At 46.7% G+C, this 23,391-nt stretch overlaps 1 protein-coding gene across 3 annotated transcripts in view; it reads right to left on the reverse strand.

The window, feature by feature from the left end:
* The window catches only part of PIK3R3 (phosphoinositide-3-kinase regulatory subunit 3), a 134,694-nt gene that overhangs the window by 39,390 nt on the left and 71,913 nt on the right, over positions 1 to 23,391 (reverse strand). Inside the window, exon 1 of one of the 3 annotated variants that reach the window (XM_059727776.1) lies at positions 6,382 to 6,799. The exons of 1 other annotated variant lie outside the window; for it this stretch is intronic. In XM_059727776.1, coding sequence (XP_059583759.1) covers positions 6,382 to 6,487 — 106 coding nt within the window. In that variant the 5' untranslated portion in view covers positions 6,488 to 6,799. Of the gene's footprint in view, positions 1 to 6,381; positions 6,800 to 23,391 lie in introns of those variants that run through there. One more of the 3 variants, XM_059727777.1, reaches the window with a different exon arrangement.

The raw sequence follows: 23,391 nt of genomic DNA on the forward strand, positions 1-23,391 counted from the left end.
ACATTTCACCATTTATATGAATGTAGGTGTGGCAGCGCTGGGTGGTTTTAAAAGTGCTGCGGTATAACCGTGTGTACAAATGCCCTTACATTTTAACTTCATAGCCTATAATCTCAGCCTCAAAACCCAGCACCTCATCCAGGAAGCTTTTCTAGGAGGAAGTAGTAGATCAATTTTAAAAAGTATTTCTGAGAAATTTAAGCTTGTTGTAAAAAGAAAAACAAATACAGCAACTATCAACTCTTACGGTTGTAAAGACAATCAAACTCAAGCCAACATAAATGCTTTCTTTACATGTCTGCAGGCAGAAAGATCCAGCATCTCTGCTGCTGCTCAGTTTTCATGAACTGCAGCTGCAGTGAAATTAAGACGAATATCACTTCTGATATTTAGGACCCTTTGGTCCCAAAACCTTTGTTGCCTTTGGACAACAAAACTAATGAGAATCCTATCACCTTGACTGCTGCTAGTGCTTGGAAAACTATGCTTGGCACTTCAACAGAAGCTGCCTTCTTTCAAGTGGGAGGGGTAGGAGGCAGCAGCAGAGTTTCAATTTTAGGCCCATATTAGCCGGTACTTGATACAAGAAGAAAGCCCACCCAGACAAATTCCAGAATTAAATCACTCAAAAACAAACCAAATGCATCCCATCATTAGCAGAGAGAGCTGGAAGGTTGGTCTCGCCCCATAAGGGTATTTCTTTTTAGCTTCTACCACCTTTAGCAGCCTTACATTTTTCAAGCCCCATGGTCAGAGTACAGCTCCTTACACTCCAAATGCACCCTGCTGCCCACCTCATTTATAAATAACTTGGAAGTATTTTTTGGCAATGTAAGGTTTCAGCCCTTCAAAGCAGTCCTTCCCTATTCCAGCAAACTGTAATCTCACTTTGTGGTAGGAAGGCTACGTTCTCCTCACCTGCAAAGCAAGTTTGAATTAAGGTACATAACTGGCAGGTGAAAAGTGATATTCTTTAACATTTACGGTCACAAGTAAGAACTAAGCAGAGATGGAACATAAAAGCCAGCCAGAAAATGTGGAAAAAAAAAAAAAGCAAGGAACACGATTACAGCAATTAAGTGAAAGTCAGATCTGGTAAGGAAGTCTAGAAACTACAAGTAGTATGACAGCTTGCCCCCACTCCCCCCCAGTAGTTTACAAGATAAAAGTTAAAATCTACCATTTTTATTTTAAAAAAATCTGTTAAGTATATAAATGTTTTACTGACCCTTCAGTTCTTCAACTAAGCCACAACGTGTGTAAGTTTTGCTTTCTACAGTGAAGAAAACACTCTTCATTTTAAGTTTACATTTTCTTCAATTTTAAACATACACTGGCATAAATTTGATAAGCAACCTGCCCTCAATTACAAGGACCAAATACATCTACCAAAGCCAATGGAGGTCCTCTGATTTTACATAGGTGTAAGAGCAGGATCCGATCCAACAATAGACTACTTCTGTAATCAGAGCGGATACAGGATAAACAAAAGGAGACTGTTATAACCTAGTCCTGTCTTTGCACGGGTGGGACAAGCATGAATATATAACAAATCAAGATTTGACCACTCAACTACACTACCACTGTTGGAGAAGCCACCTTGAGCTCCAAATGCTAAAATTACTTTGCATAACTGTAGGAGGAAGGGTGCACCAATTCATATCATAAGTTTTTCCCTTTAACAGGAACAGGATTCAATCTGCAGTTGTCAGTGTATATGTATGAAACAACCAGGAAGCATACATTTAAAAAAATGTTAAATTATTATTGCCACTTAAAAAGGGAAGTGTCAACTTTTTTTTTTTTTTTTTTTTTTACAGCCCCCCCATCTTTAACTTAATGTGAAGTATTCAATATGAAGCCTCTGTAATGTTTTAAAGCTTGCTCTCTCTCTTCCATCATGTGAGGACACACAACTTCCAAGCCAACTGGGCTTATTTCATTTAAATAATGCCATGACATGGACTTTATCAACTCACAAAAGCAAGGAAGAAAATGCTAAGTTGGGACCAACTATTTTAAAATAATTAATTTGTCAAATGCTAAAATATCAATAGGCAGAACCTATTCCACGTTCACAAAAAACTTTCATGCACACATTTTACTGTGACAGAATTGTGACTTCTGAAAGGAAGCATTCAATTATATACTGATAAGAATAAGTTAGGGCAGCACATCCTGGAGGGGGGTGAGCCAGGAAAGAGAGGGGAAGAGCTCCAAGTCCTAGTTACTAAAAATAATGCACCAACTGAGCAGGTAATCAAGATTTAGTGATCTACTCTTCCAACTTGTACTCTGATAAACAGGGGAACTTGGATTTCATAGACATTAGGGCTGGAAGGGACCTCGGAAGATCATCGAGTCCAGCCCCCCACCCAAAGGGCAGGAAGTCAGCTGGGGTCATAGGATCCCAGCAAGATAAGCATCCAGTTTCATCTTGAAGGTGTTCAATGAAGGTGCTTGAACGACCTCCGGTGGCAGGCTGTTCCAGACCTTGGGGACTCGGACAGTAAAGAAATTCTTCCTTATGTCCAGCCTGAAACGATCTTGCAGTAGTTTGTGACCATTCAACCTCGTCATCCCTTGCGGCGCTCTGGTGAACAAACGTTCCCCCAGATACTGGTGGTCACCCCTGATAAACTTGTAGTGGCCATCAGATCACCCCTGAGGATTGACTACAGAGGTTAAAAGCTTGTATTACAGCAAGGTTTTTTTGGTTGCAAACCTGAACAGCTATGCTGTTCGGATCGTTGTCTTTTCAGGTGCAAGTCTCAGAACTTTGTTCATGTTAAATCCTAGTAAGTGTTAAAAAGGGACACATTAATTCAACTAGTTACACTAGAGTAACTCACTACCAATGGAGACGAGTTTAACATCCACAGTATTATACATTAATCTTTGTCAGAAAGCTAGATATGCACGTTACCATAGCCAAAGAGGAGACTGCAGTCTTTGCCACCACTGAAGTTATTTTTCTACTTTCTGAAACATTTTATTTCTACAGCCACAAACCACACACAAACGTAACAGCTACATTATGCTAGTGATCCATTTTATTTATCGTCAGCATGCCAAGAATAAGGGGGAAACGAGTTTTAAGGTATTGGAAGCCGTCTTCTGCTACAAAACTTGTTAAAACGTTAACTGCATGCAATGACTTTAAGGCACCCTTAATAGAGGCTGTATTAGAACCAGAAATTAAATTTGCTATCAGCTATGCAAAACGAGACTGCCCCGCTCCGAAGTTTAGATAATAGGATTTAAAAGGTAAAACAAGTTGACAGACGCTTATTTCTTGATGTTACTTCTGCTGAAGACCATGAAACCTTCCCTTACTTCAATGGGAGGAGCATACTTATGATGGGCAACTCCTAAGGGAAGAGACTCGAGGTCTCTAGGCTTATTAAAATCAGCAACATATTCGGATATTATGAACAAGCGGGTAACTGCAGACACCCATACAATAAGGCCTCTGACATGATGATATAAGACTGCATGAATTGGAGGTTATGGGCAACATTATACACTGTATTCTCCCTCCTTCTCTGGGCACCTGACCTGTAGACACACCAAAAATGCAATCCTGAGCTGACATGCTAAACTGGAATCTAGTGTTAATAAAATGTCAATAGTGCAGTGCAAGATGTAGAGATCCATGGGGTCCCTCTTCATGCAGGGTCTGGAAACAACACAACGTTACGGCTTCCTTTGGAGGCAGTATGATTTACCAGGTATTGTCAGCCTGTACTATTCAGACACCATACTGCTACAACCGTTCAGGGGCTGCTGTGCTGGAAAAAAACTGCATACTAAAATGCCTGATGAAGTTTTTGTTAGAAGTGGACTGAATGAAAATTGTGGCGCCATGGAGACTAGCGACTCCAGCCCAACATCTAGATTACATAACTTGCTGAGGAGCTTTAGAGACACCCTTAAACATGAAGCCTCCCTGATCTTTAAGTGAATGTTGTCATACTGCGGACAAAAAAATGCCACAGATTATTGATATTTACCTCTGGCTTCCTATACGCCTACAGTTTAAACTGTACTGTTACATAACACACCAAGACCACCCTAATCTTCATTTCCAGCTCAGAGTCAAGCTTCTGAAGTGCTGCATACGATCACCTTACCAAAAACCTCCCCCATCCCCTTGCAGTAAATATTGAGTCTTCAGTGGATTTCAGTCTAGAGCTTAAGAAAAACAAAAATGTACATGCTTCATAATTCATTACCCTGTTGCTAGTGGCAATGATAAGAACTGTGGACAATATTAATTACAGAAGCCCTGCTTTAGATGTCAGCTCTGAAAATGTTCCCAGCTTAGCTGCATGATAACGGCTGAGGAGAGACTTTCCAAGCTATCTTCTGACCAACTCAGATAGAAATCCTGACATACCCCAGGCACTGATGTCCCTTTCCATGCTCCAGAAGCCCCCACACACCAAGGTATTCAAGGGGCATTTGAAAATACAGCACCAAACACCTACAGTTCGGGGTCACCTACATTGTTTTTTTTTATTACTGATGGGAACAAGTGTTAGCCAGGTCCATGACAACACAGGAGTTTGGTAGAGGTTTATCAGAGTGATGTTTTCTCTCTGCTTCTGAATAGGAATGCAACCAAGAGGCCATCTGAAGCAGGCAGACCTGACCAAACCACAGTATGCTTTCAAGAGCATATTCAGATTTGGGATCTGAAGTGTTAGACTGACTGGGGTTCAGTAGAGACTGAAGGCCAAAAGCACCAAGTGATCCTTTCAGAGAGATGCAGATATTCAGACTAAGGAAGAAAAGAATGGTTTGTTTTATTGTAACAAAGAAACGACATCATACCTTCAGAGACAAGCGCTACACCTTTGGCATGGATTTTCAAAATCCCTACTGCCAATTTATTCTGCAAGGCTGCACGCTTCAAAACACTTTGGATTGCAACTAGGAAATGAACCTCATTAAAAGAGGCATGAAAGCCCCCCCGCGTATCATGACTGCTCTCAGAGCATTATATGTTAAAAAAGACCCGCACATACCCCTCAACTTAACTGTCAGTCGATTTTTGAACGCCAGCATACTCAAAGGAAAAATAAAAAGCACTTCATGAAAAGTATCAGCCTCCCCCCCCCCCCAACACAAAAGCGAGCCCTCGACCACATCTAAAAACGCTAAGCAAGATTAGGACAATGCGTTGTTAGAAGTCCCCATCCACAACAGGAGTCATCATGCGTTGCATTAAAACCTTCCACACACCTTGACTGAAATGCAACTCAAGGGAAAAAATAAAATAAAAATAAAAGTAGCAGTAAAGAGTAACTCCCCCCAAAACCACTCCTCAAGAGAACCCGGATAAGAGAGAACCAGATTTCCTAAAGACTTGGGCCCTTTTCAATCAGGCTCAGGACGTATAAAGTACGGGGAAAAGTCTGGCGCAGGATCTCAAGCAGGGCAGGCTGGGAAGAGCCGCAAGCAGGTAATAAAGCCAGCGATACCTGCAAGGGAAGGCAGCCGTGCGCATCCCGCTCAACAAGAACAGTACAAAATAAAACCGAGTCAGAAGCAAAGAAGAAGAGAGGAGGCGACTGGCCTCGCTCCCTCCTTTTCGGTTTCTTCACCTCCCCCAGCGGGGGCCTGCCAAAGCCCCCCGCCCCCTGCACAACCGCTTACTGTCCATGGGGGGGGTCCAGGGAGCACGGGGCACCTTTGATTTTCAAGTGGGGGGGGATGAAGACCCAAACGGTCCAGGGAACCAGGGGGGGCTTTGGCAGGTCCGCTATTTTCGGTGCCCGTCAGAGCTGCAGTTCCCCCCGCCATCCCTGACACCTCTCTGATGGAGTTAGTCTTTAAGGTGCAAGCCGCAAGCCCCCCCTCCCTCCTTATCCCCAGGCAAAGCAAAGACTCAGGGGACTTTCCTGGGGCATCTTCTTATTTTTGTGGGGGAGATAACTACAATAAGGGGGGGGAGGGGGTTGAGGTGCAAACCCCCCCCTTCTCTCCAGGCAAATCAAAGACTATGGGGACTTTTCTATTTTTGGGGGGGAGATAACTACAATAAGGGGGGGAGGGGGTTGAGGTGCAACCCCCCCCCCTTCTCCCCAGGCAAATCAAAGACTATGGGGACTTTCCTATTTTTGGGGGGGAGATAACTACAATAAGGGGGGGAGGGGGTTGAGGTGCAACCCCCCCCCCTTCTCCCCAGGCAAATCAAAGACTATGGGGACTTTTCTATTTTTGGGGGGATAACTACAATAAAGGGGGGGAGGGAGGTTGAGGTGCAACCCCCCCCCACTCCCCTCCCCCCCAGGCAAATCAAAGACTCAGGGGACTTTCCTTTTTTGGGGGGGGTGAGAATGCCAATAAAGGGGGGCGGGGGGGGGCGAGGCCTACCTGGCGGGTCCATCTCGATGTAGAAGATGAGCTCGGTGGAGTAGGGCATCACCACCTCCCTCCAGTCGGGGTCATCGCGCTCCATGGCCCACACCGTGTTGTACATGGCGGCGGGCCCGGGAGGACGCGGGGGGGCATCCGAGGGCGCCCCCCCCGCTTTTTCAACAGAAATATATATTCAAAAAAAAAAATTTAAAAAACTCCCTTGATCGTCGGGTTTAAATCAGAATTAAAAAAAAAAAAAAAAAGAAGAAGCAAGGGTGTTTTGGTTTTTTTTTGGGGGGGGGATGTGTGTGTGAGGGGAACTGCCCTCAGAGCTGGTGCGCGGCCCGCCCCCCGTCCGTGCGCGGCCTGCCCAGCAGCCCCTCGCACTCCGCCCGACGCCCGGCCCCGCTCGCGCTCATTTTAAGCGGCTCTGAGGGGCCCAACCGCCACCAACCGCCTCTCGCCGAGGACTGAACCACTCCCCCGCGCGGGGCGGGGGGGAGGACGCTGGGCGGTACCACCGCTCGGAGAGGGGGTGGGAACTGGTCGCGTCCATTACACGAAAAGGTAAAAGGGGCGGCAGGAACCCCTCGCTCTCTTTGAAACGCGGGAGAAGCGCGGAGTGCATTGAAACGACGTCACCCCCTATTTTGTTGGTTTTTTTGGGGGGGCTCCCCCCTTCAGGGGAGGAAAAGTGGTACGACCCACGAGAGCCGGGGGGGGCGGGGCGAGCAGGGCAGATGAGTTGAGCCCCAGTTGCCAAAGAGCCGGCCTTTTGTCTCGGCCGGCAGAACGCCCTCGGATTGGCGGAGGGCGCTCGGCTTCCTAGCCAATCCGCTGGCGCGGAAGCCGGCCGGCTTGATGGCGATTGGTGGGGAGCCCCAGTTACTAAGCGGGACAAAGGAAAAAAAAAAGAGGCGGGGGGGCACAAGGGGCTCGCAGCGCCCCCCCCCCCACCCGCTGAGGGGAGTGGAGGCGCCCAACTGCCTCAGGAGCCCTGAGGGGACAGAGCCCCATGTGGGGGCAGGCAGACCCCCAGTGCCAGGGCTGCCCCTTCCCCAGAACCCCCCCCCCACACACACACCCAGGAGGAGGAAATCTCCCAAATCCCCCCCCCACACAAAGCGGGGGGGAGGGGAGAAGAAAAAAAGCAGCCTTCATTAGAGCAGCCCCGAAAAATGACCCCGTTTCTGCAGACCCCCCCTCATCCCCACTCCCCTGGGGTCGAACGGCTTTGTTTCTCCCCCCTCCTCCCCAAAAATATATGCCCCATAGCAAGAGGAACGCGTATTTTGGAAAGACGCGGGGGGAGGAAAGATTATCCCCCTCCCCCCCCATCTGAAATATTAAAAGAGCGGACTCGGATAACGAAGGGCTCGACTTAGCCGGGTGCGAGCGTGCCCAAGTCAACAGGAGCGGAGGGAGCGAAGCGCCTCACGGCCCTTGACACAATCAATCTCTCTCGAGGAAGAAATCGTGAAGCGGAAGATGCCGGAACGCATGAGGTTTTGTGACGAGCTTCTCGGAAAGTTTCCCGGCGCAATTTTCTAGCAAGATCCAAGGGGAAAAAAACACCGGTTTGAGCCGTACGCCGGCCTGCAGAAACGACGCTGGGTTATAACGTGTAACGGGGAAATCGGCCCGAGCTCTTAAAAAAGGTCAGTGAGAGGTTCGAATTCGACACCTGCGGCGTCTCCGGCGATCCTGCGTTGAAACGAAAACGCTACCTGTAGAAAGCTTGTAAAATAAATAAGTAAATAAAATAAAGGTTGCCATTTTTCTCTCACTATAATCTTTCCGGACTGCGACTGGCGACAGGAAGGTGGTAATTCAGCTTGACCATTGTTACCATTAAAACGACGTCCTCCTTTCAAATAAACAGCGCCCAGGACTTTGCAACTTGCGTGTACTTTAGGAAAAAGAAAACGAACTTTGTAGCATCGGAGAGGCTGACGGTGCCTGTTTATAGAGCCGCGTCCATCCCCCGAACCTCCAAGCGTTTTGAAACATCGATGTGCGAGAGCGTAATCCTGCCAGATGCCAAACGCCTCGACTTCCATGAACGTAAGGAGAAAAAGGCCTCGAGAAGAAAGAACAAAGATGGCACGGCTGCTTTTAACAATCTTTGAAAGAACTTTTGAACAACAAAGACGGATCACATTCACACTCTACCAAAAGGAGAAATCGTGACCTGTGATCCATTTGAAGGCTGATGGACTAAAACACGGAGATAATAATATTCAGATATTGATTGACTAAACATTCAGAGAGACGGGAACTTGCCCAGGTCAATGACAAGCCTCAAATGAAACTCAGCTTTCAAGTAGAAACAAAGACAACTGCACTTTCTAGAGACTTCGGAGGACTCCTTGTCTGTCCTTGGCCCTGCGATGCTGGTTGGATTTGCTAGTGAGATGTGTAGGAGGCCAGCCACTGTTCAAGAAGTTGCTTAATTTGATTAGGTATCCAGGTTGTAGCCGTATTGGTCTAGAGGGAGAGGCAATCAGGACTCGTAGGAGAGATGACATATATCTTCTATTCGACCAACAAGATTTTTGCAAAAAAAATTATTTAATGGCAAGCTTTCGGGCACAAACACCCTTCATCATATGAACTTTCATGAAATACAAACATTTCATTTCGTTTCCTTTCATATGAAATATAATCTTTCACTTCTACCCAGGAGAACTTTTACAGTCTTTTCTCCAATGCCTGATGAAGGGTGTTTGTGCCCCAAACTTGCAATTAAAGACATTTTTTTGCAAAGATCTTGTTGGTCTAATAAAAGATATCATCTCTACAGCGAGTCCTGATTGCCTTAATTCAATTAGGCAGACAAGGATTTTGGGGTGAATCTGATATCTTTTATTAGACCAACTCAAATAGTTGGAAACATTCTTTGCAAGCTTTTGGGTAGAAATACCCTTCGTCAGCCTGAGGAAGCATCTGCAGTTGGTGTGTGCTCTTCCTGGATGGAATAAATTAATTTGATTAAAGTATTTTATCCACATGCTAAAGCATGGAAGAATCAGTCAATTAATATTTTTTTGTCTCAGAGGAAGGTAGAAAAGCTTAGGTGAAATAAGAGTGCTGTGTGCCAGGATTTGAACAACTGAAAAGCCAACACCCACTTGATGTGGGTGAAGAGCCAGACTCACAAAGAACAGGGAGTTTGCTGGTTTCTCTCAAATAACTTCCACAGCAAGTAATTGAAAGCAAGTGCTGCTCCTTGAGGGAGAGGCAGCTGCATAAGAGCATAGGGCCTTCATGCAAGTAACTCACTGTGGATAAAATTAATGTTATATCCCCATCCACAAATTCTGATTAATCTATGATAACCAGATAAGACTCCGTTTCTAACATTTAAATTAAATTTCTGGAGCTAATCCAGCCCTTCTGGTCTAGCTTACCCAAGGAAGAGTGCCCTCTCCTGAAATGGTGGAATTGGACTTCTGGCGAAGCTTAATTTGGTGCAGAAAGGCTGCAAAAGGCTTTCACTTAAGCTTCATGATGGCTAGAAACTGCAAGAGCAATGATATTGGGATTCTGGATAAGGATCCGGAGAGGAAAGGGGAACTGCTGGAAATCCCATCCCTTCTTCAGTCCTCCTGAGTGCAGTGACAGAGCTCTTAGGGCACCTTGCTATGTCTCCGCAGGTGTGGCTGTGAGCCCAATGCCAGACTCACACCAAAAACTGCCCCTCAGTCAATACAGCTGTAAACATGCACCTGGTCAGGCTGGGGGGGGAAACTGAAGGCAGCTGGATACAGTACTACCACATTGCTCCCTTATTTCCATACCCAACAGCACAAGATAGCATCTTAACCGCACCACCCTGATGGGTTGTTCTGCTCATGCAAATACTTGGCTTTGCGTTGACCTCATGTGAGTTGACCCCACTCATTTCACTCTCGAAAGGGTCCAGTTACTTGTGTTTTATGCTGCGGAAGTGGGTTTCATTCCTATTGTTTACAAGCTGGTTGCCTGAAAAGGTTTGAACTTATTGATATTTCCACTTTAGTTGTTAGCCTTTACTTCTTCCCTTGATGCTTTAATCAAAGAAGTAATTTCATGCAAAAGGAATTTATGCAGTGGTAAACAGTAGAATCAGTCCTTGAGATAAGTTATGAAAGAGAAAAGTTTTTGTTCTCCTATCACAACTGTGCTTACAATACATATAATTATTTGGCTCCCAACACCCACGTCTGGGATCTTTCCTCTTGCTTGGCTCCCAACGAGGGCTTTGCACCCATGGGGATGCATGCTACCTCATTCTTCAATCCAGAAGTATGCTTGCTCATGTTTCCCCCTCCACGGACAAAAGATGATATAACTTGATACCAAAGATACAAAATTCAGACTGCATTACGGTCAAAAGACAGGCAGTGTCTTGCACATGCAAGTGCTCCCAATAGTCAAATATTAGAAAAGCAAGATTCAAATGAGGGAAATAAAAACGAATGCTTTGGCTAAAATGGTCAGTGGCTGAGAGCCCTGTTTCCCCAGGGTGGCTAAACTTACTTAGGTGAAGTCTTGCTTCATGATCCTATGCCTGGATTGTGGGCTAAGGATGGTCTAAACAGCGACTATGGATTCTTATCCCATTCCCTGGATTAGTTTTTGTGATCCCTTTGTCCCCATGGCTTCATTACTTGTTTGTCTCCCCCAGCTCTGCTCGCTCTCTTCCTTGTCAAGTGGAAGACAGGGTAGATAGTTGCACCTAATAGACCAACTAGAGCAGATATGTAGAGCATAAGCTTTCATGAGCCCAAGCTCATTTCATCTGAGCATCTGCTTGGGCTCATGAAAGCTTATGCTAAACATCTCTACTTTACTTGGTCTATAAGGCACAAGTCTATTCTGCCTTCTGCCTGACTTCAGACTAAATGGGGAGTAACCACATCTCCGTCTTGTATTCACATCTCTCTGTTTGATAGGCTGCTTTGTGCACGTCCTTCCGCAGCACCTGATGAAGTGAGCTTGGGTTCACAAAAACTTGTGCTCTGCATCTCTGATTCAGTGAGTCTGTCACAAGCAAGTCTACCCTGCCTTCTTCGTGGTCCCAGCATGAAGGATTCAAGTAGCCCGTGGTGCTAAGCAAGCTACAGTGACAGCTCTTATAGCTTCAGACAGTCTGAACTGTCTGGTCTGGGCCATTCAAAAAAAAAAAAAAAGAGAGAGAAATCAGCACAGTGTCTGCTGCTTCTATGATGCATCTCAGGATCCAGTGTCAGCTGCCATAAGCTCTCCTCCCTCCTTTGTCTTGAAGCTGACAATTTGCATTTCGAGGCAAGATTAAACAGTGGAGTCCTGACTGTTGCTGAGTGTTTTGGAAAGAGTCAAATGGATGTGTCCTAGAACATCTCCAACATAGCAAAGCCATTTGTGGGAAACTGCTCACTTTCATAATGTAATATCTGCTTCTCTAATGTAGGCTACAGTTGGGTTTGTATGGTTGTCGAGATGGATTGGGAAAGGGGATTCGCGGTGCGCTACAATGATAAGAGATATTTGGGAAGGCCCATAGGCCTCCTGACATTGCTGTGATCTTAATACTAGGCTCATCCGTACTCAGCGCCTGTCAGAAGGAACTTCAAGACTGCTAACACGTTTGCCTACCTGGCAGGAAAGAATCACTCCCTCCACTGCTGCAAGCACTCGGGGAAATGCCTTACTCCATATTAAACAGCCTGACTAGACGACCCCTTGTCCCTCCAGGCCTGCAAATCTCTGGATTCATAAAATACCAGGTCTACATGATGCTTTGTTTCCTAGATGTTGCTGACCTTTGTGTTCAGTGAATCCTTTTATTGTGCTGTAGTGGTTTTTAAAACTACTAAACACAATCTAAGCCTACTAAATTTAGGCCACGTTAGCATAACTGAGGCTAAGGGAAGTAGTCTAAAAGGAACTGAGTTGCAAGAGAGAGAACTTTCTTGGAATGGCTGGGATTGTTTTAGGACGCCTAGATCTGGATTAGTGAAGGTCAGTGTATTCCAAGCCGACCACAATATGACACGAGAACATGGCCTTTCTGACCACGCTTGTCTTGCTTTGATCGACAAATGTGTTAAGCCTTTGTTTGAGGAGGGGGATAAGAAAGGGGGCTCAGGGCTCAGAGATGTGCTCCTCCTGCATCTTTTGCTGAGGTTCCCAACTGCAGGTGTCCAAGGACCCAACCCCTCTCCAAACTTGGGCGAGACCCTCCTGGCGGGCTGGCCCTTCATTAGGAACTAAATCGATCCCTAACTCTTAAACTCCTAAGACTGCTTATTTCTGTTAAACTGATAAATATTGGATTTGCAGAAGTATACCCAGCTATATATTCTCGCTGTGCACCATTTGATCACATTCGCATTTATGGCAATATTCATATTTGGGGATTAAAAATAAATAAATAAAGTTTACTGTGCACTCGCTGCACTGGAAGATTCATTTTGCTGAGAACGAGGGCTGTCAGCAGCAACCCTCAGACCCATGGATTCTTTCAGGGGATCAACAATGTGGTCTCAGCTGCACTGAGAACGATCTGTATTAAGTAGGACAATACTCATGGTTTAGCCTAAGTGTCTCTGCCTGTTTTTCATTTAGGAGACAGAGACAAAGATATATAGTTTATGATGGGAGTGCTAACTTGCGCATTCTTCCTATAGGTATTACCACATTACGTCTGCAGAAATATCAGCAGTTTCCCACAAGCTGAGCAGGGCGTGCCTAGTGTCTATTAGCATAGGAACCGCCAGAAATATTCCTGGTAATGTAGGTATGTTCTTATCTCAGTATCGACCCAGTGCCACAGCAGCCTGGTAGGGGAACTCTGCCATTGGATGTTCCATCTACTTGAGACAGAAAACTCAAATCCTGAGCGTATTACTGGTGACCAGATGGCATTTCCCCCCATGATGGGGGATATTAACCTGAGGGTTATGACTAGACGCCAGTTTAAGCAGCTCCATTTTGCTCTCCTAATTTCCTCTTACACTTCAAGTGAAAGCTCAATGACAGGCTTGCAGTTTATTTTAATAGGGCCAAGATATCATTCTGTGGGTTTTAAACTGTTTATTATAATGCACTATTAAGCAGCTGCTGCACTATATCCAGATGTGTCTGCATTTCTACTGAGAGGAGATTCTGGTGAGGAGACTTGAAGTACTTTGGGACTCAACATTTTATTTCATATACAATGAGTTTGCTTAGACTGATGAAGGCAGTGGGACACCCCTGTGCAGCAAAGAAACCTGCTCCCACCCCTTTAATAAGTAGAAAATATCCGATGTATTATTGTCTGCGAAACCTGAATTCTGCTCCCTTGTTTGACCCTGCTGACACAAAGAAGGAGGGGTATATCATCAGGTAATTAAAGATGATCATAATGCATATATACAAGGAGGCAGAATCAAGCTTGCACGGGGAATCATACATAAGGCATTTCCTAATTTTAGAGCGGTTGGCTTTGCAACAAACATTCCTTTAACTTAGGCAATTACACTGAACAACTATGTTTTCATTAAAAGGTAAAAATTCTATTGTGCGCAGCTGGAATAGCCCACCCATCAGGCACCCTCATCATGATTTGAACCCTGAATCTGTAGCCCTGCACTGCAGATTTCGACCCCTTCAACTGTCAGCTAAGAGCTTTATAAGGCTTTTATCTTAGAAAGGAGAGGGGGAGGGAGGAAAGGCATGGTTCCAGCAACATCTGGGGGATTACCAGAAACCAAAACTGAACTCCCAAGCAGCAATTGGGAGGTGGGTGGGTTGGGTTGGGGTGGGGGGTTAATACTTATGCCTCACATTGTATCCTAGGGTACCAAGTCCCAAGAATGCATGCATGTGTTGCTGTGCTCTCTACTGCCTTGGTGTTAGCAGGAGGCCAGCTCTTGAGAAAGTTCGTGTTTAGTTATTATTTTGAAAGGCAGCCAACATTTTCCTGAAAAATGCAACAGAAGGGAAATGGCTATTTTCAAACTTTTGCATCTCCGCCAAACCAGAGCAGAATTTCCTGGGAAAACAGAAAAGGTACATCTCTAGCCCCAGGGCTTCGTCCCTGCCAAATTTCAGGGGCGTGCTTGCAAATGAATCGAGGTGTTAGACCTCAAAAAAAGGCTTTGCGTGTCAAACATCCTCAAACGAAGGGTCACGACCAGGTCCCTCTCTCAGAGAAGTAGCGTGATTATGCAAAGCTTTAAAAAAGCCAATTGACCGGGAGGCAGGAGACAGAAATGCCTTCATGTCTAATTGGAAAGTTTGAGATTTGGGAAGGTCTTGGTTGGAGACATTACTGGAAAGTTGTCACAGCTATTGTAGCTCAAACCCTGAGCCTAAATTGCAGCTAAATAGGCAGGCTATGCTTTTAGATGCTTTATAGAAGCATAGCTGAATACACGGCCTTCTTTTAGAGTCCACTGCTTTACCGTAGTCCTGGAGCTGCAGCAGTCCCTGCTATGACTCTTGGCATGGCAGAGCATGGGGCAAACCTAGGCCCTACCTTCATTATTCCCACTTCTCCTCCCTTCACAAGCACAGCTCTGTTCAAGCACTGTGGCTGGATTGTGTTACAGCAACATCTTGGGGTCTGTGGAGCGAGTCTCGGAAGTCGCTACTTAGCATATATATGCAGGATATTAACTACTCTTTCTACCTTAGCACCGACAGACAAAACAGCCAGAAGTCACGCAGTTAAACAGGGCAATGCATTAGAAACAAACCAATTGTTAGGGTCCTCACTCATTCCCCATTTACACTGGCGAGGACATTGGCTTAAAAGCAGCTCCAGTTACAGATTGGCCAGACCACACTTCACTTCCCCCTCTTGTGCTCTGCATCACTCATTTCTCCAAATCTTTTCTTTATCGGCTCTGAAAATCATGCATAAAATTGAGTGAGACTTGTTAGACGTTCAGAAAAATTAGAAGAATAAAAGAATTGAAGGCCTCCCTTTCCCCCACTTCTTGAAATGTAGCGTTATTAAGGAATTTAAAATATTTTCCACTTCCTCTGTTCATTACTTTAATTCATTGGAGCTACTCCTTGCTCATTTCTCCCCCCCAGGAACGCAGGGTAACCACTCCATAAATTCCACAGGTCTGACTGTAAAAAGTAGCTGTATAATTTTATACGTAGAGGAAAGAAATAAGCCCAGCACTTTCCTGCAACAAACCTTTGCATATAACAGTCCAAGTTTTAATCAAGATCAGTAAAATAATGAGTGTCAGAAAGAAGAAACACATCATAGAGTTAAGGCCTAGAGACCCTGGCTGTGTTTCCAGAAGTGGCCATTGAGCGCCAAGTGCCTCAGTTTTTCATATCCGAATGAAGTTGTTTTTCCAACTAAAAAGCAAATATGAAAATACAGGTCACAAACATCACGGGCTTGTCTTCATTGTCAAAAGATTACGTTCCTTCTCTGGCCTGAAGTGCATTGGTTATGCTACTGTGTGATCTGAGTTGACACAAGGGACCGTATTCTTTACTTCTCAGTTGACAGTCGAGTCAACATGTCCCCCCACCCACAGCTGGTCTCACCTATATTTACCCCGTGCCGAGATCTCCACCAGGATTTCCCGGTAGTCTTGCTAATGTGCAATTGTTCTCTTGCGGTCAGAAGCCACCCTCTTTTTGCAGTGAAGCTAAGGCACTAGTCTAGGCCTCAGCGGAAACGGGGAAGTGAGATTTACCCCATTTAGGAAGTGCTTTGAGATCCGAGTTCAGGGAACGGTGCCAGGTAAGGCCTGGCCTCTCTCTTGCCTTATTAATACAATCCAAACAAGAACATGCTTCACTCTGATATGTGGGAGACCTGGGGCTGGCTTCCAGTCCTGGCTTCTCCCCTCCCCGCCACACTAGGAATGCTGTTGAGGCGGTTGTATTATCCCCAGGCCTGGGGGAACGGAGGAGTGCCCCGTGCAGTGCCAGACATGTGGCTTCATCCTCAGCTGCAATAGTGGTCACATTATGACCCAAGGCATTGGGCGGGAGGTGGAAAACCAGGAAAAAGAGGGCAGTTCTCGTGGGCACGAGAAAAAATCGTCTCATTTCTTATTAATAAGTCAAAAATTCAAATGCAGGCAATTTGCTGGATGCTACTGTTTTCCCGACAATTAGACGCATGCAATTCATACCTTTGAAAATGACCCATTTACCATAATGCATTGTTGCTTAGCTACATGCACTTTCCCTGTAAAAGTTCCCCCAGAGGAAAACATGGTTGTATTTGCTTTGAAGATTGTTTTTTTCCCTTAGCTCCTTTGACTCGCAGTAAGTAGGAGAACAACCTCGAAATATTAAGGGGAAAAAAAAAAAAAGTCAAGCAACCGTAAAAAGCTGGGACTTGCTATTACAGAACAGCAGCACGCAGGACGGCGATGCCTTCCTTGCAAAGCTGAGGCAATGGAAAGAAAGGTTTCGAGAGAAGACTAACCAGAGGCCAGATCTTTGGAAGCCCACAAGTCCGTTGCTTGTATTAAAATTCCTTTCCTGCAGATTTCCTGACCTAGCGGGGCTAATGCTGTCGAACCGCACTGGGTTCCTGTGAAGGAGATTCATTTCCTGCAGGGTGAATCGGACTTTAGGAAAGCAGGCAGGCGTAGGTGGCGAGTCCGTGACGCTTTTCATGTGCCTATCGCTGTGGCACATGCGATCCACATGTAAACCACACACGTTTCCTTCAGCGAGACCTGCCTGCACAGGGCAGTCCTGTCACCATAGCTGCAAAGCCCAGCAGCCTACAATCTTAGGGTATAACCACCCTTCAGGGGCTGTAACCTGGGTAGGCATCTCTCAACTAGCTTTAAACTAGCTTGCTTGGTTACACCCAACAGCGAGAATCTCCGAGCAGTTGCCAAACCTGCCTGAGAAGCTGGTTATATATTAGGGTAGGTAGCTGTAGCAGCACAGAGCTCTAAATTGTTGGCCGGCATGGGTATGTTTCTATGACTTAGGGTACAGATGTACCCTCAGTTATCCTGTCCCTCCTCCTGCTTTCCTTACTTGCTGTTAGCTGTGAAGAGAAAACTGCCTTCAGAGGAGCAGGGGTGTTGGTTGTCGCCGTGTTGGCTTAAGGGAGTAGGCAAACAAGGTTCTTTGGGTGATATCTTAAATCTTAGATGGGTGATATCTTACACCTTAACTCTCATCTCTTTTATTAGATCAGCTAAACGAGTTGGAAAAAATTCTTCTTTGCAAGCTCTGGGGTACAAACACCCTTCTTCAGGAGAAGGCATTTCTTCACGTGGGAGGGTGGCAGTGACCTCAGCTACAACCTTTTCTCTGTGGCACCACAGCACAGATGATCCTGATGCTCTGATGTCGAAAGGGCAGGACGGAAGTGGCGACTACTTTGCAAGAGGATGTCTACATGCCGAAAGGGAGGTTTTGCAGCGGCACCATGCACTTTTGATAGCCCATTGCACTAGGTAGCATGTCAAAGCCTCCTTCAGCGATGTAGACACCGCCCCCCTGGATGTTGCTGACCTGAACCAGGCTTCTTGCAGGAACAGCAGCAGCAAACGGCTGTCTCTTTGGTGCAAGGACTAGCTACGATTCTGTGCTTGCACGGTGCCTGGCACAATGGCGTTCTGGTCCTGATCGGCCCAAACAGCAGAACATAGCTCCTTCTGGAAGGGCTTCCCCCACGATGCAAGACACCAAAACCCACGCAGTTTTATGGAGCGATGACACCGCCACCCCGATCACACGATCTTTGCTCCCAGCCTATCCGCCTGCACCCACTGGGGCGTTCAGTATCAAGGCTCTTAGAAAGGACTGTGAAACCCTGAAGGGTTAGCTTTAGTCTTACATTATGCTGACAAAGCATAAAGTGTTTGTCTCAGAAAGAGAGCGAGACAGACAGGGTAAATAGTGTGATCCTGATTAATGGGCCAGCATACCAGTATAAGGTTTAATACAACAGCTGCCAGGCCAAAAACCTGTCATAAAATGAAAACCTGTATTGTATCTATGCAAATCACAGTTACTAGGTTAACACATCACCCAGCTCCCAGACACTAAGTGCTCTGTGAAAGCTGCCAACACCTGAAGAAGCAACCTTTATTGGCCTGGCGTTTTGAAACCCTTATCTCGGTTCAACCCAACATATACAATACAACTTTGTTTTGCATAGCATCGTTCAGACAAACTGCCTTTGAAAACGCTTTCGAGAGTTAAATTAGACAGTGACAATTAAATAGCTGAGGGGGGAGAAATCAAGAGATACAGCGAGGGAAATGAGACCAGCGAATGCTAGAATGGTATCCACTAAGCTGCATGCGTGAGTCTCCTGGCTCACAATATAATCATTTCAATGCAGCAGTCCCACTGAAACCTACAGAGGATTAAGGCCCATTATCCTCATCCTTATTCTGGCTCCGTCTCTTGCCTGAGTTGGTTCTTTCTTTTGTTCCTGCCCATATTCAAGACAGAGGTTTTGCCACCCTTGCTTGGGCTGCAGGGTCTGAGGAACCCTCCTGAAATCAGTGGGCAAAGACACCCGTCAGCCCGAACAAAGGTGAGAGTCTGCTTGGAGTAGAGACTCTTCTGGCCACGGGGACCACCTCGAATGGTCCTGGAAGCATCATGAGCATCCGTGGCAATGAAATCTGGGCATTGTGATCTGAAACGGTGGCCTCTTGGTGGACGGCAAGGTGGAGGGAGAACCGGGAGGCTGGTCTAGATGCCACGGGATGCGCAAGAGAAAGCTGCCGCAGCAACAACAGTGAGATTGCTTGACAAGACAGCGAAGAGTGGTATTTCAGTAGCTGTGCAGAGGGAGCCCAGGCACAAGGCCTATGCAAGAGGCTGGAACAAGTCCACGAAGAGCCGTATAAACAAGGACATTCATTTGCAGCTGGATCCTAATGTTCACGAGCAGCAAATGTTTATATCAGAAACCTTATACGAGGCCAAAGGGAAGGCAGTGTTATACTGAGCTGCCAGGCTTTCACAAGAGCACAGCTCTTGAGTCACCCAGACTCAGGATTGCTGCCTGACAACACAACTTGCCTTCTGCCTTGAGCCAATGGGGTGAAATCTTGCTTTCAATCCTGCTACTTCCCTTTGCTACTAACCCGCTCGGAGGTTTTCATTTGGGGTTGGGCTTCAGGATGGACATCTACAGTCTCTAAACTGTGAAAAGCTGTGAACCCCTTCTCCCCTCCAAAAGAAGACCCCCCACCCCCAAAAGACAGCCACTTGTGCTTTACAGAATTAGATTTCTGTAGGCTTCAGAGCTCAGAATAAAAGTCTGGGGGGTTTTCGAGACAGGAAAAGTCCGAAGAAACTGGAAAGTGCAGGCAAGAAGCTCTCTCTCCTCTCGCTCTCTGATTCTGGGTGCTTTCCAACAGCTAATCCTGCTAAATCCACCTTGCTGGCCCCTCCTCCCCTTAGTACCATAGAGGAAGCATTTTTGTGGTTGATAGATGTTAGCTGGTAACATTTTGACTGTTTTAGGATGATCTTTCCAAATCATCTGACCACAAGAAAGTCAATACATCCAGCAATTGCCAATTCTCACTCAGACTGAACAAGACTTCTCGTCATATGATTGCATTTAGAAAAGCACAAAGGGCGATTGAAACCTGTGAACAGGATACACACCGACTAGTCAAAAAGTGATGTCAATACAAATAGGCATCAGGCTTCCAACTTCATGTAACGTGAGACAGAGGTGAAGTGGCCAAGCCAGCAATGATTTGTAGGTCGCTGCGAGGCAAGATAACACGAAGCAGAAGCTCTGCTTTCTTTGCAGCTTTGTAATTCTTTACAGAGCTAACAACAAGGCCGGATCCAATGGGGAATAACCCTTTTGGTGTGGGTTTAATTCTCGTGTGAATGATGTCAGCAACATTTTTATTATGCCCCTGCAGAAGGAGGCTATCGGCACAAGACCCTTATTGCCCTGCTAGAGAAGGCCAAGTCTGCCTTCCAGTGTGAAAGTGGATGGACCTCAATGAGAACCCAGCACAGGATGTTGCTTTCTGATGCTTGGGTTGGTTTTTGGGCCGAGCCTGTGAGTGGTCGAGCTCCTGTCCAGCCTGGTGGATCTGTATCGAGATAGACCCCCTGTTTGCACAGCAGCAACAATTCATTCCTCTGTACCACTGATTGGCAAAGCATCACTAAGCATGAATGAACCTCTCCCACAACACCCCAGTAGTTATTTCATTTGCTTTAGACAGTCGCATCAAGCTGTTAAGTAACGAATAAAGCTGTACCCGCTACCTAGAAAAACACTTCTTAGTTTTCAGTAGTTGAATAAATCTCAACCCCACCCGGCACAGTTCTGCCCCATGCGCTCCACTTAGTTGTGTTACAGGCACCGAGGCCCATCGGGTGGGAGCCCCAGCCTCCGAGGAGTGTCAGCTTTGCCCGCCGAGGCTGGGAGAGAACAAGCAAAAGAACGATGAGTGACATGACCCATTCAACATCATACAAGAAGTCCAGACTAGACCCCAGGTTTGACATCTCCCAGTCCAGTGCCTGCCCACTACAGCACCCTGTCACCCCCAGCTCAGGCTGAATCACATTGCCGGACAGGGAAGAAGTTGCTCCCATGTCGTATTTGCACTTAACAAGCACGAGTTTAAGTTCCTGGCTACGGCGGGGCTCCGATCACAGTCGCATTTTTCACACTGGTGCCTTGAATACAGCTCACCAATAAAATATGCGCGACAGGAAAATACACAATCGTCTGCCGGATTAACTTCTGGCAACTCCCAAATTAATCCAGCTAACGATTGTGCTAAAGCCTGTTTTAATGCTGGAGTTGATTTCTCTTGGGGAACTTTGGATCACAGCTTGTTCCCCTCTTTTATGCCACTTTCTACAGGGCTCCTCAGGAAAGGGATGGGTTTGCATGGAAGGCAGAGGGTGGGGAGATGTGGGCTCTCTCTCGGGGCCTTTCTCAGGCTTCCCTGTCTGACCTTGGGGAGGTTCCTTACCTCCTCTGGGCCTCAAAACTGCCCGAGAGGTGGGGATACCACAACATCCATATGCTCTGGGGTATGTTGGGAGTGGGCAGTAATTTGGCGCTGCTAGAAAACAGACTGTAACAAGGGGCCTACCTGGGCTGATCTCCGTGGCCCACCCACCTGTTCTTGGGCCAACCACCTGCCACACTTTGATGTTAATTGATCAATTAATGTCAATTAAGCGGGAGGCTACCCATTTTGGTGCCCCGGTGCCAGGGGGCGCTCTCTGCGGCTCCTTTCCTCCCCTATACCGCAGCCCAAGCCTCGCAGATGGCATCTTGATGTTCACATCATCACCGGGCCCCAGAATCCTCCTAACAGGACCCCTCCACAATCCCTCCATTCAGGCGGCCTCTCCGCCTTCATTCAGGCTACCTAGCCCCCCAAAACTATTTTCCCCTCTCGGGTGTGGTCCCCCCGGGACGTCTGGCTACCAGCCCTGGCCCACCTCCAGGCCAGTCGGGACCCCAGGCCCCTGGCTCTTGGGCATCCCTCGCGGTGGGCCCCTGGCCCTTTTGACCATCCGGGTCCTGGCCCCAGCATGGGCCAGTCGAGGGGGGCTGGCTCCTGTGTCACTGAGAGCCCCACCAGGCCACCCACTCCTGGCAGGGTGCAGTTTTAGGTCATGCCCAGGACCAGGAGCCTCCTAGCCATCCCCTACAGCTCCTCCCTTACCTCCAGCTGATCTCAGCAGCCCTGCAGCCATGCTGTAGCCTGCCCTCCAGCAGCCCACCTGCCCTGTTTATATAGACAGCCCCTGACTCAAAATGGCTGCCCTCATCAGGCATTTAATTATTAAATTACAATGACAGGCACACACAATTCCCTGCCACACAGACATCCCCACTCCTTCCTTTATAAGGGAAAGTGAAGGTTGTCTTAAAAAACAGAAGTGGAAGGGCACTGGCATGACTGAAAACAGCCACTTTCTCCTACTTCCCCACTTCTGCTTCTTGGCAAAGAGTCTGTTTCTAGCTGAGCGCACTGCGAGGCTTCCCCCTGAAAACCTGAAACACCCTATTCAGACCCGTATAAAAACATCTGTCCCTTCATATGCGACTGCTGCATCACAGCGTACTCCCCGGGCTTGCGGTCCATACGGCAATGAAACAGCTGTACTCTTGTAGGAATGCAGCTATGCCCTTGTTTGCCAATGGGCACATCTGCAAAAACCCAATACTAGGTTCAGAGCACAGGAAGATGGGATACCGACATCTGTGCGTCACTGAGGACCATCAGCCTTTCTGGGTAAATATGTACTTACAAGATTGACCAAATGGCAAAAAGGCTCCCAAGATGCTTTTACACTCACATAAATCATGCCCTGCTGGGAGAAGTGGCTTAAATACATATTGACATAGCCCATAACTGAGGGAGAAGTTAGACTAAGCCAAGTATTTGAGGCTCCTGACAATACCACCCCTAAGCACTTAGATAGTGCTTGACAAAAGGAAGGTACAGTCCCTCATTCAGTTGAAATAAAAGTTGGTAGATGACTTGTGTTAAGCTGCCCAGAAGGCCAGTGGCCTGACAGCAATACCACCCAAGTGTCTCAACTCCCCGGCCAGCGGACTAGCTCCAGACCTCAACAGAGGGATGCTCCTTGCTTTGGGAAAGTATTTTATACCCCTCCCTTCTCCCCTTTCTTGCCAAAGAAAACCCTCAGAAGAAAACATTACATGACATCAAAGTATCACGGCCAGATATTCATCATTTTGGTCGAACCTATATGCTTATGCTCTTCTACTGAGGATCTGACCAGGTCTCAGACCGGCAGTGACAGATTTATAATTCCCGTCAAAACCCCCTCACTGTTAACAACAAGCTAAGAGCATCAGATTGAGCAAAAAGGTAGGAAGTTCCACAGTCAGCGAAGGCTGCATGGCACGGTTAAACCACAAGCTTTTGGGCACAGGAGCAAGTTGTCTTATTCAACATTTGTGCAGCCCCTAGTACAAAAGAGGCCCTGATGCAGGACTGGGCTCACAGCCAATACTGTAATAAAGACAAGATGCAACTTTAAGTCTGCCCTCTTATTATACAGTCCAGTCCCAGAAAG

Source organism: Alligator mississippiensis, chromosome 5, assembly GCF_030867095.1.
Source record: "Alligator mississippiensis isolate rAllMis1 chromosome 5, rAllMis1, whole genome shotgun sequence".
Taxonomy (NCBI): domain Eukaryota; kingdom Metazoa; phylum Chordata; order Crocodylia; family Alligatoridae; genus Alligator; species Alligator mississippiensis.